The 13,328-nt window shown below is 40.4% G+C and overlaps 1 protein-coding gene across 1 annotated transcript in view; it reads left to right on the top strand.

The window, feature by feature from the left end:
• Window positions 1–13,328, top strand: part of PLCH1 (phospholipase C eta 1) — a 235,356-nt gene that overhangs the window by 165,677 nt on the left and 56,351 nt on the right. Inside the window, 2 exon segments of the mRNA XM_082459515.1 lie at window positions 6,581–6,701; window positions 10,728–10,899. Of these exon segments, the coding sequence (XP_082315641.1) occupies window positions 6,581–6,701; window positions 10,728–10,899 (293 nt within the window).

The following is a 13,328-nucleotide window of genomic DNA, read 5'->3' as shown; positions in this document are numbered from 1 at the left end:
GAAATGGTCAAAAATGTCCCATGCAATAGAAAAGTAAAATAAAGACTAAGTGTCCAGTCTGGTTGCATTTGACAGCTGGGAGGTTATTAGTGTCTTTTGCTGTATAGTTTTGGTGGCCTTTCAGTGGGAAGGTCAGGTAGCTAATCTGCTGTGAGTTAGTCACTTGGCATTTTTTCTGCATTAGGGGAAGACTTGATACAGGGTTGGGGAGGTTTTGAGACTTGGAAGAGGGGAAAATGAGGATTCATTCATTTTGTTTTTAGATGGGGTAGGGGACAAGAAATTTTAAAATGATTCAATGCCTGATACCCTCTCTTTTCTCAGGATAGTAGGAGAGAACACCATCCACTAAGTGTAGAGTGGGTGGAGGTTGGCTGGGGGATGGGGGGCTTAAAAAGATCAGCAAATAATGAGAAAGGAGTTGACAAGATAAATTGGGGAAGGCCTAGCTAATTTCAAAAACAGTCTTTAACAAAACAGTCTTTTTGTTATACAAAATCTGCATGCTCAGACTGCCCCCCCCCACCCCATTCCCAACAGACTAGGTATAGGAGCAGTGAAGACAGATTCTAGAATTGATCCAAGCCTCTGGATTTCTAGGTCTTATAAAATATCTTCAAGATGTTGATGAGAGCTCTTTTAGGTAAGTGACAGTAGGTCCATGAACTAGGAAAGGAAATGAAGGGGCCACAAAATGAGGTTAAAAGACTAGAAGACTCAAAGAAACAGAAATACTGAGAATGTTGGCATCACACATACAATAAACAAGAACAGAGAATTATTATCACAAGGTGGGATTTTGGATATAGTTAAGGTGATGACTATATGCAGGGCGTGTGGTGGGTGAGCATGATCAGAGTGAAGCAAGGAGCTGTTGGCATTGAGGTCAAGGTTAAGCGACTGGGTAGGTTGCCCACATGGACTTTCAAGTCAAAGGATGCTGACAGGGAGATTCAAAGCTAAAAAATTAAAAGATCAAAAATTGGATATTAAAAACTGTAAACCACATACTTAAGTAGAAGAAGAATGCTACGGAAAAGGCACTTGGAAGACATCAGGAAGGTAGAGATGGATAAAGTGAGGTTTAAAAGTGGGGGGATTTTTTAAATGAATGTAGAACAACAATTGTTTAAAAGTAGCATCCTCGTTTTGTGATTTATACAAAAAAAGCATCTGTGGAGAAAGGAAGTAGTATCCTCCCAGGTAAACTGGTTGTTAACCAAGATAAGGAGGTTGAGGAAGAATTCCAGAGAGTCTGATGATGAAAGGGGATTTGTTTACACTGGAATGGAGATTCCATGGAGCAAAGGGGAATTGCTTTTTGGTGGGAGCATACGGGAGTCAGCAGTAGGTAGCAAGTTGTTCTTGGGCTGGTGGAATAGTGTAGGGAGATGAATAAAGCAGTAGGGCAGTGAGATAATACTGGTGAGTAGAGGAGCTCTTCTTTGTCAGATAGTTTCTGGCTTAAAGAATTTGCTGCTACAAAAGTAGCATATGTAATGTTACAGTAATAGTAGTAGTAATGTTATAAAGGCAAATTGACATATTTTTAAAATGGACAGGTATTAAAAACTATCTGCATACACAACCATTAGGACCACTACAAATTTAGCCCTCTGGAAGAGTATGATTTAAGACATGGCATTTTTGCAGTAGATGCAGAGAACACCTACTGACAATAGTGACTGATAATTGAGTAGCTTAAGCAACTAGATAATGAAGATGCTTATAAAATATGAGCATAAAGGAAAACCTTTTGAGCAACAAAAGGTCTTGAGGTGACATTCTGTTCTCAGCCATTATTCAACCATTTGTTCACTCAGCACTCAAGCAGTTTTACAAGTCTGTCATGCATAGAGATGCCAGGTCACACACCCTTATTGGCTTCAGAGTGATGGTTGCCTATCATTTTAAATGGTGACATTTTCTTGGAGGCCAAATGTGGAAAATGACTTCTGGTGACTCCATGAAGTGAAAGTCAACTCCAGGCAGTTTTGCGATTTTGTTACTTCTTTGCCCTGTACTGTTTCCTTTGCTTTTCAGGTCTTTCAGGTGCCCAATCATTTCTTTTTTGATTTCTCTGTCCAAAATCAGTGTCTTACCCAAGCTTAACCATGTTCTAATGATCAACTCCTTACTGAATCAGATCTTCTAATTCTCTGGCGTTCCTTGGGCTATTAAGAAGGAAAGTTATCTGATTAAGATAAATTATAGTAAGGCACAAATAGTTTTTAGTTTTAGCTTTTTCAGGGATCTTTTAATTTTAAAATTAGCTTTTGGAAATTGTGTGCAGCAGATGACATTGAACATGGGCCTTCCCTTGTACCTTCTTTCTTCCTCTTTGCCAGTCACCAAAGTAATAGAAGCTATTGATCTTTGCCCTCCTTGTGTAAAAGGTGTTGCTTGCTCCAGACATTCACACAAACTGAGAAGATGCACAGCTTGGATATAATTTCAAAGGACGTGCAATCTCTCAGATATCTCCCTCGCCAAGCCTGCGTCAGCAAGTTTCTCCTCTGTTGTTTGGCTTGAAGTTTTCACTATTGGAATAATCTATGACTAGACAGTGAAAGTCAAGCTGCTATTTCTGGAAGGTTTTGTTGAGAAGAAGCATTATACTGTGTTTATCTAAGAGACTTGGTCAGCTTTGTACTTGCTCTATTTCCTGTCTGAAACTATGGTTGTCACCTTGGCTTTGAATATACTGGGAAGGAACAGGGAAACCACCATGATTTCGTCCCCTTTTGTGGGCTAGGTTCTGGTTAAGTGCTTTCCATACATTCTTCTTTAATTCTTACAACACTAAGGAAGATGGAATAATCTCCTTAAGGAGGCACCCCAACTTGGGGTAGGGTTGGTGGCTCAAGGTCCCATAGCTAGGAAGCTTGGAAGCTGGTATTTGAACCCAAGTTGTCTGACTCCCCCACTTTGCTTCTCCAGGAAGCCTTTGGGGTTTTTGGAAGAACAAGCATTGAATGACATGACCAGCCCAAGAGGGGGATCAAATAAGGGCCATCAGGTCACATAAGGAAGACTAGGAAGCACAATGCACAGCACAGAGAGGAGGTTGGCTTTAACAGGAGGCATTTGCTTGACTTGTGATTAGGCTTGGCATCTAAATATCTAGATGTTCCTGAAGACTTTAGAACTTGATAACATGATTTTTCATGCTCTCCTGACAATTTCTGTCAGCCCTGTAATTTGAAGATCTTAGTTTACACTTCAAGCTTGGACCTGGAGGCACCAATCTATATACACCCAGTGGTGCTTTATCTACCTTACTTCTGGATGAAGTTGTTTTTATTCTTAAACAGCTGCAGCTAGGAGTTAAAGAACCTGATTTATAGAATGTAGCAGGTAATGGATTAAAAATTTCAGGTCCCACAGATAATTTTCTGAAGCAGCTTTTGCCAAGTATAGTTCTTAGAGATGGAGAGTAATGATTCTGGACAGTTTTTTCATGGTATTGTGACCTGAAGAATCTCTCCACTTTCAACCTTCTATTTTGATAATACTGTGTTTTCCATCTCCATTAGTTCAGCTGCAACAATGTCCTCGGTCAGGATATATATGGTGTCTTGGGGAAGACGAATAAGTCTTTTGTTGGTGAAGTGGGTTTGCCAGCAAATCAGATTGATGACATTTTTTACACGGCCTTTCATTTCCCTTGATTTTCAGCCCTAGTTGCTTTATAAATATGGATGTTCTGTCCAGGGGATTTTCACTTTCATTATGGAACTGACGTATTGTTGTTGTAATCGGTTTACAACTTTTCCTGTTATCTCTGGAAGCACTATCAGGGTGGAACATTTTGAGTTTCAAAAGACTATGAAAAGTTGTCATGTTAGTCTCTTAGCTGGCCTTCAGATCTGACCAGCTGTTTGTCAGGGTGCTTTCGGGGGCTTCTAACATGTGGTCTGATTGAAAAAATGGGCCTGGCTATTTTGTGGCTAGGAAAGTGGTTAGAGGATTTCTACTTTGCCAACATTCTCATCATAGCACTAGCTCTTACAGGAGCTCTTCATGGCCATTTGAACTTGGCTATGGATGCCACGCGTTCAGATGGCAGCACCGTTTGGGGATGTTGCTATCCTCATTTAACAGACAAGTGATTAAGTAGACCTAAAAAGTGAACGTTAGGAGAACCATCCTCAACTATGCATATTCTGCCTGTGTTATAAATGTTAGCAAAAGGGCTCCTTCTTTCATTACCAAAGTAGTTTCTTATGAAGAGATATTTTTATATGTACATGATCATCAAGTCAGCTGTGGCATTGCCTCGTCTACTTTGCATTCTTTTTGAAAATGTATTAGCTCATTTATGAGAAACCCTCCTATGCCCTTTTTCTTCCAAAATGGGATATAAATTGGGGTATATTGTTTAAGTTACATACTTTTGAAACATCTGTTTATTCTTTTCACACTTATATCCAAAGACAAATTAAAGAATGTCAAGCACATGTCAAAAGAGGGATGGAGCCTCTCTTCCGAGAAGATGCCTTTATATGTTTGACCTCATTTACAGGCCCAAAGGAACAGTACAACACTGTATGATAGCATCCCAAAATATTTGTTCTTAAACTTTGTTTCCAGTATTCCAATGGTTTTAACCTTGAAAATACTTTCTCCTTTTCCTTTTTCCATTTCCCGCCCCCCCCAAGGATATTTTAATAGGCAGTATTTAATTGATATATGTAACTGTATTAGTTAGGGAACAGAACCCCCCCCCCCCCCAACTCTCATCTATCTAGAGAGAGAGACAGAAAGAGAGAGGAAAGAGACCTTTGACTTTTCTCAGATCTGGTAACTGGGTCCTTATTCCTACTTAGGAATGATTGACTGACAGTGAGAAATAGTTACCTCATCTAGACACACATTTCCTGTTGGGCTGCTACATTTATTTATGTGACCTGCTAGGTTCTTGTTGGTATTTGAATTTGTGACCCCCTGTCATAAGGAAGGGCAATGGCATGAGAGCTGGCAAAATTCTATGGGGGATCCTGGTTTAGGATCTAAATCCTTAATCAAGGATTTGACCCTTGGTTGAGACTGAGGTAAGCAAAGTGAAAGAGGGCACTTCAGTTGACCTTAAATGAAAGAAGCAAAGGCATGGAAGTAGGATCGTATGTGAGGAAGCTTGCCTAACTGGAAGAATAAGTCTGTGAGGTTGGAAGTAGGAGAAAATAAGTTTGACTTGTCAAACAGGAGCTAAGATATTAATTAACTAGTTTCTTTAACAGTTAAGCCTAAATCTCTGTGCCCTAAAACAACTGAAGTTTATTTCTTATGTGAAGTCCGAAATAGCTGTTCTTAATGGGTGACTCTTTCAAGCAGTGATTTAGGGGTACAGGCTCTTTCCTTCTGTGTCTGTGCCATCTTCAGCACATGACTTCCAAACTCACAGCAGAAGAGAGGGCATGGATAACTGTGAGGGCAGGGTTTCATAAAGCAGACCTGGAAGTGGTGCACATCATTTCTGCCCACATTTCAATGGCCATGTCCTACTGTAAGGGAAGGCTGGGAACTGTAGTCTAGCTGTGAGCTAGGGCGAGAGAGAAAACAGGCTTAGTTGAATGGCTAGCCAGTCTCTAGCACCAGAGATAGGGACCTTGGTGTTAAGCAAGCAGGAGCTGCTATAGGCTGTTTATTAATAAATTTAACATAGACCTACTGAGTACATACTATATGTTGGATGCTATGTTATGCACTGAGTAGGCTTTTGAGCAAAGTAGTGACATGGAGAAAGCAGTGTTTTGAGAAATTAGTCCGGTGGCAAGGTATAAAACAAGAGAAGGCAAACTCTAAGTTGGGGAGGATGGTGAGGAAGCTGCGGTCTTTCTCCAGCTGCGGGTCAGCGAGGTTGTCCATACACGTAACAGTATCAATAGTATCAATGACAATAATGATTACTGTGTGCCATGCAGGTTTATAATCGACTTTTCATGTACTTATAGATCACTCAAACTTATGATTCAAGTCCTGTTCTTAGTTTTCCTTTTATGGATGGGGAAGCAATACTTTAAATTATTAAATCATTTGTCCATATTCACATAAATCTTAGCAGGGCCTGAAGATTCGAAGTTAAGAAGTCAATGCTATTTTAGAACTACTGTCGAATTAATCAAATAGAAATAAATCTAATGGAAACATAATGAGTTTAGGAGGACAATGATGAAAAACCCGATTACTGATTTGAGAGGGTCATTGAAACATTAAAAGACTATAGTAAACTGAATAAGAAGAAGTAAAATTAGAGAAACAACCTGTTAAGAAATATCACTATGCTCAGGCATACTCGATTGGATTTAGATCAGTTTCTAATGAGAGTTCTTGGTAAATGCTAAGCTGCTTATGTATATGACCTCTTTGTTAACTATAAGCACTTGCAGTAAATCATTTATAATCTCTAATTCCTTATTCTGATAAATATGCCAGAACACTCATTTCGGTCTGACATCTTTGTCATGATCATAACATGTATAAGCTCAAACAATAAACTTAATACTTGTCTGCTATTTCCAGAACTATCAGGACACACCAGAAACTTTGGGTTGTTGATGTGACATTCTGTTTTTGGCAGTTGACTGTTGGGATGGCCCCGACGGAGAGCCGGTCGTACACCACGGTTACACGCTCACTTCAAAGATCCTCTTCAGAGATGTCGTGGAGACCATCAACAAGCATGCCTTTGTGAAGAACGAGTAAGTAGAGCAGCAGCTGGGAGCCAGGCTCAGCTGGCACATGGAGCACTGCCTGATGTAACACGGCCACCAAGCCACACACTTCCTTGGAGTCTACGTCTCGCTTTCTCCTGCCCTGGTTCTCTCCTTCCTTCCCAACAAAACACCGAACAAACAAGGGCCGCATGTACATACTTTCTTGTGCTCCCTTTATTCCTTACCCCATTCTCTCTCAAGATGTTGCCTCCTCGAAGCATGTTCTTACAAAGAGTGACCTCAGAATTTCTAAAGCCAAGGTGTACAGAGTACAAAGTTTAGAAACACAGGTTACTATACATAATAAATAGCTTATTGGGATTATATTGCAGTACAATAAAATAATAATATCTTGGTTTCCAGATTTGCTGGATGTCCTATGTATACTGAAATGCCTGGGGTCCTTATGTTGCTTGACCCCTCCTTGGCATTTGATAATGGTGATAATTTTCTCCTTAATACTTGCTTTTGGGGGGCCTCTATTATAGCATTCTCTCCTCTATTGCTGCCATTGCTTCTCGACCTCTTTTTTTAGCCTACAGTCTTCTAGTCCGTTTCCTCACTCCTTTAATGGTCACTATTTCCTAAGTTGTTGTCCTTGGTCTACTTTTTGGTTATTTGCCCATTATATATCCAGAACGTTTTCCCTAAGTTTCAGAGATATATTGAAAATTTCTTACTACAAATTCATCTGAGTATCCCATAGGTACCTGAAAATTAACAAATTTCATTATTTATGCAGACGTTTACTTAGATATTTAAAGGCACCCACTCTAAGCCAGGCACACTGTAATAGGTTTGGGGAAACCTCAACACTGAGCGAGGATAAGACTCCTAACAGCACGGGGCCGCCACCCCAAACTCAACTCAGCCTTTCCTTCCGCCAAGCGTCCCCTTGCTCCATTTCCTTCAAGTTAGGAGGCTAGCACTGTTTACCAATGGCTTTACCTAGAAACTGGGAGTCCACTCTCGATTCAGCCAATCTTTTCAGTCCTACTTGCTACATTATCTTTTGACTCCACTGCCTCCTCTTCATTTTCATTTCTCTTTGGTATCTCCTCCACGCTGGTGTAGTATGTTCCTTTCTGAAAATATAAGCTGATGTTGTGATTCTTGAAGTCCTTCAAAGACTCCCTGTTGTACATGGTCATGCCTTCCGTGCCCTTCAAGGCCTGGCCTCTTCCTGCTCTTCCAGTGTTGTCTCCCAGTGTTGTCTCCCACTGTTGCTCCACAGAGACTTGGGCTTCTGCCGTCACTGACTGTCTTCCGGAGTCCCTAGGGATCTCAGTGCTTTCACAGACCCTACCCTCACCTGTGCCGTTCTCTCTGTCTGAAACACTCATCTCCATTATTCCACCTGCCCAATTCTTGCTCATCCTAGAAGACTGCTTAGGCGTTGTCCCTCTGGCAAACTTACCAAGGCTACAACTGATTTAAATGCTGCTTTTCGCTGTCCTTAGCACTCAACATATTTCTATCATATCATACAGCACCTTCTTGCAATTGTTGGTGACTTGCCTCCTTTTAAGTAGTTAGGACCATGAACTCCTTGAAAATATGTGGCTATGTCTCATTCATTCATCTTTAAAAGAAATTAAAAATAAAACTTTATTTCCCCCCCCCCCACCCTTTTTTTTGACTGCTATGTGCATCTTACAGGATCTCAGTTCCCCAGCCAGGCACTGAACCCGGGCCCCAGCAGTGAAAGCCCAGGATCCTAACCGCGAGGCCACCAGGGAACTCCCCCTTATTCATTCTTTATTGCCTAGCCAGTGCCTGCAATATACCAGACATTCAAGAAATGATTTTTGCATTAAAAGAGGCAAATTAAAATTACAATTGCATGAAATTAATTTTATAGACATTAGTAGCCTTTAAAATTTCTAACATTTCGTCTTCTCATTAATTAAATATGAAGTTAAAGTGCTGTTCTGATGAGAGACACTTGCTGCATAGCAGGTTTGGTTTGTGGTGTCTTCCACATGGAAGAATCCGAGTACTAAATTCTGATGGATCTTTTTACCCTGATTGCTACTAATCTTAGCCAAGTTGATGAAGTGATTTGCCGTTATTTTCCAACATGTGAAGTAGGGCATTGAGAAGACCTCCTGTCTATGTACTTCGGAGGACCCTCTGGTGACTTGACTATGCTTACTTAAAGTCTGGGGATCCTTAGGAGAAAAGCACTTCAAATTAAAACAGTTAATAAGCTTGTTTAGCACATTTTAAAAGTGCAGCTTTAAGTTCTAGTTGCATCTTTTTTTTTTTTTTTCCGGCCGTGCCGCCCAGCATGTGGGATCTTAGTTCCCCAACCAGGGATTGAACTCGCACCCCACTACAGTGGACACGCAGAGTCTTAACCACTGGACTGCCAGGGAAGTCCCAAACTGAAAATGTTTTGTTTTGTTTCATGTGTGGTTTTTTTTTTTGGCCTCAACACACCACACGCAGAACTTCTCTGACCAGGGATCGAACCCACGCCCCCTGAGTGGAAGGGCAGCGTCTTAATCACTGGACCACCAGGGAAGTCCTTAGTCGCATCTTAACACCAGGGTTTCTCAACCTTGGCACTATTGACATTTTGGATCAGATAATTCTTTGTGATGGGGAACTGTCTTGTGCATTGCAGGATGGTGAGCAAATTTGTGACTTCTACTCACTAAACACCAGTAGCAACCCCCATCCCCAACATTGTGACCACCAAAAATGTCTTCAGACATTGACAAATGTCCCTTTGGAAGGGGTGCCACACAGTCGCCCCAGCCCCTGTCGAGAAGCACTGCTTCATACACCAAGCATCATTGACACTGATAGCCTTTTTATAAACAGATTGATAATTTAAAAATCCATTGCTAGAACTCCCTGACGTGACTGCGCAGACAGCTCAGGGTTGCTAGTCTGCTGTTTTTCTCTCTTTCTAACACTCTGGGGTAAAACCCATGTGAGGACACAGGAGCAAACAGATTATAGTCCGGTAACCAAACCGACCTCAGTCACAAAGGTTCATCTCTCGTATTACCTCTGGCATCAGGTTTACTAATGAGGATAGAATGTAATTTCAGGAGGTCACAGCCTGTATTGTGGAGTTTGTGCTTCTCATACAAGCGCGTAAATAAATTTTTTTCTCCATATAGACGTATTAGGCAAGTTAAATATTGGTGTGACTATTCCAGAAAAAAATATATTGCCTAGTACTTCAGAAGATATGTGATGGAAACTAGAAAAAAAAATGGAAATAAGCCTGAATTTGTTTTTCTGAGGAAAAAACAAAGTCAGAAGAGGAGTAAGGTCGTGGAATCGTTGCTGGTTCCTAAGGCTGTCTGTACTAATCGCTCCATTGGGGTCTCACATTCTCTGCACAGAACCCTGAGTGCTGGAGGAGAGTGAATGCTTGACTTTTTTTTTTTCCTTTCTGAAAGTAAAGACTAGTATATAATTCTATACAAATGATTTTGAAATGCCTGACACAGGACGCTATAAAACACAAAATTCCATTGTGTTATTTTATCCTCAATAGTAATTTTTAAGCTGTGTATTGAATATATATTTTTAGAGTAAATATCTTCATTTAATGATAGTAGTCTCCTAGATGTTTCTAGAGTTTTGAATAAATAATACAAAATTACCTTATGAGTTTTCTTTCTTTAGGTTTCTTATCTCTCAAAATTTTCTCTTTTATTTTTCCTTGTAAAAGAGACAAAATATATGTACTGTGTGTGTGCATGTGTGTGTGAGGGAGAGATAGAGCTACAAAATATTAGACTAAGTCATCTCATATGGATTGGTATTTTGTTCACCCCTTATGCCTGGTAAAATATATTTGGCCAGAGGAGTTTGTTATTTTTTTTAACGCATCTCTCATCTTTTTCATTTTAGAAGCATTTTAATTATCACCTCTCTCACAAATACTGTCACCAGGCTTGTAAGAACATAATGAATACAGAATAATTTTCAAAAGTCCCTGTGAGTTGCTGTATTCGACACCTTTACAATGTGCTGCTGTTCTCTCAGGTTCCCGGTCATACTGTCCATTGAGAATCACTGCAGTGTCCAGCAGCAAAGGAAAATTGCTCAGTACCTGAAAGGAATATTCCGAGACAAACTCGACCTGTCATCTGTAGACGCAGGAGAGACCAAGCAGCTTCCAAGCCCTCAAAGTTTGAAAGGCAAAATCCTAGTGAAGGTAATTACCTCAGGAATGCAATAAAAGGCACTAATGACCTGCTAAGCCCTCCCTCCCTTAAGGACTGAAAACTGGTTTATCAAGAGAATAATAGTCAATATATGAAGGGTTGTCTAGATTTGTGCATGCACCTTGTTCCAACTTATTTATAGTCATACCTTCAGAAAAAGCTTGTTACTGACTGACCACGTATGCTGGGATTTGTTTTTATGAAGTGAGAACCTCAATACTGTAAACCAAATACTGAATATTTTAGTCTGTAGTAGTTGACGCTGGAGAGGGGTCTGTGTACGGGAGCCCTGGATTACATGTGTCCGTATCCAAAAGCATTTCTTTCAGATTCTTCTCTGCCATTTCAAGCTCCAATAACTGTCTGTCAAAAAAAGTCTTCACGGTTGGTCAACCTTGGTTATGTAAGTGAGAAGAGCTCGCTTCAAAGTAGAGCACACGTTCAGACACAGTGCCCCATAGGATTCGTGTGTTTGCGGAGGAGCAGTAGGTGAATAGAATGGCATTTCATAAACAGATCTTCTGAGGGAGAAAACTTACTACCTGAAATGAATATTATTAATGCAAGGAATAGCCAGAAAGACAGCTCCTTGTGGTCTCAGATTGCTGATGTGATTTTATTTAATTGCAGTTAATTTTGTGTGTTTGGACTAAAAGCATCTTGGATAGTTGTATTGTTTTGAGACTAAAAACCTAAGGAAAAGCAGTAGAGTATTAATGATCAAATGGGGTTATATTTTACTTAAAAAGGGTGTGTACAAAAACCAAATATCACAGAGGAGGCACCGGAAAGTCAGATAGTGTAATTTCATAGCAAGACTTTAACTGGGGCTTTAAGAGAGGACAGCAAATGGGAAAGATGGAAAGTATTCATCTTTAGAATGGGTCAAAACCTGTTTTTCTATCAGTTAAATGAGAGTTATAGGCTGAATCCATCAAAGGGGTGTCATTGGGCATTTGTACGTGTGAAAGCATTTTGAATAAAAGCTCCAATTATATAATGCGAGAAATAACGTTAAGGTCAATTTTCCTGAAGTCTTGCTAACGCAGTCTCTTGTGGTGAAAACTGATTGCTAGGTTAGAAAGCTCAGTGTCAGCTTTATAGCCTTGTAAATGTTTCCATGTTCCCAAATGGTCTTTAGCCAAGCGTCAGAAGGTTAAATGCAGAATGAGTCCATCTGATTGAAATACTTCTCATTTGGACAGTGGAACTTAAGGAATATTTGATATGAACTCATTGAATCCCTTCTGCATAACTGAGCTTTGGATCATTGGGCATAGACTGTCCTAGGGCTAATGGGCACCAGGATGAATTGAAGCCAGAAGACCTGAGGCACTCGTTGGAAGGAGTGGCAGCAATGTGGGCTGTGGGTATTTCAAAGCAGCTGCAGTCCATTTGCTAGTAGTAACCTTCTCCAAACTTTAAGGAGATTTCTTAGATCTCTGGACCAACACACTCCCATTTGAAGCAACAAAAAGGGAACGGATTTTCCTAAGTTCCTTTAGCATCAGAGCAGTCTGTGATCCAAAAGGCAGCATTTGAATGGCTACTTACCACTTTGGAGATGGACAAGTTGTTTATTATTATAACCGTGACACACAAACTTTCCAACCGTGTGTGTATACACACACACACACACACACACACACACACACACACACACGTCCCTCAGTACCCATGGGCTTGGTTCCAAATCCACAATGCTCAAGCCCCTCATATGAAATGGACTAATACAGTTGGCTCTTCACATCTGCGGATTCAACCAACCCTTGGGTACGGAGGGCCAACTGTGTGTGTATGTATCTCCTAAAAATTAAACAAAAATTTGCTTTTGAACAAAAATAATAACGAACTTAGTAATTTTCCATAGACTCATTACTGAAAGAAAACTTATCTGGTCCAAGCATTTTACTTTTACAGATGTGTCATAGAGCAGTTACCGCTGTCCTGGGGCCATGCAGCTAAAAGCTAAGAGATGGCTATGGTTCCAGTCTCTAGAAATATTTCCATGTACCATGGAGGAATTAATCTAATTCTTGAGTGTGACTCCTGCATGAAATAGTATGTATATCTGAAGGGGACTCCTAGGTCATTCTTTGTTTACACTGGACCACTGTTAAGTTCGTAAAATTCTACCTAAGTTTATTCTATAATTTTCCTCAGGCGTAACACTGTTCATAAGAGGCGTTAAGAAACAATCTTCTGTGGTGTTGCTTTTCTTCCTATCTGCCTGTATAAAGTATCTTTCAAAGACCAGGAATGTGGAAAAAGCTGGCAGAAGATATGGCCCTGATGTCTTTTAATGGGATTTTGAAAGGACTGAAAGTGAGGGCGCCTTGTGAATACTCTAGATGGCAACTTTCTCTCCTTGCTTCCCCACCTACTGCCACATTTAAGTAAAGGGGATTTGAAGCTTAGT

Source organism: Balaenoptera physalus (genome assembly GCF_965194825.1).
Source record: "Balaenoptera physalus genome assembly, chromosome: 4".
NCBI lineage: Eukaryota > Metazoa > Chordata > Mammalia > Artiodactyla > Balaenopteridae > Balaenoptera > Balaenoptera physalus.
Note: the sequence above shows the minus strand (reverse complement) of the source record. Positions and strands in the feature narration are given on the sequence as shown.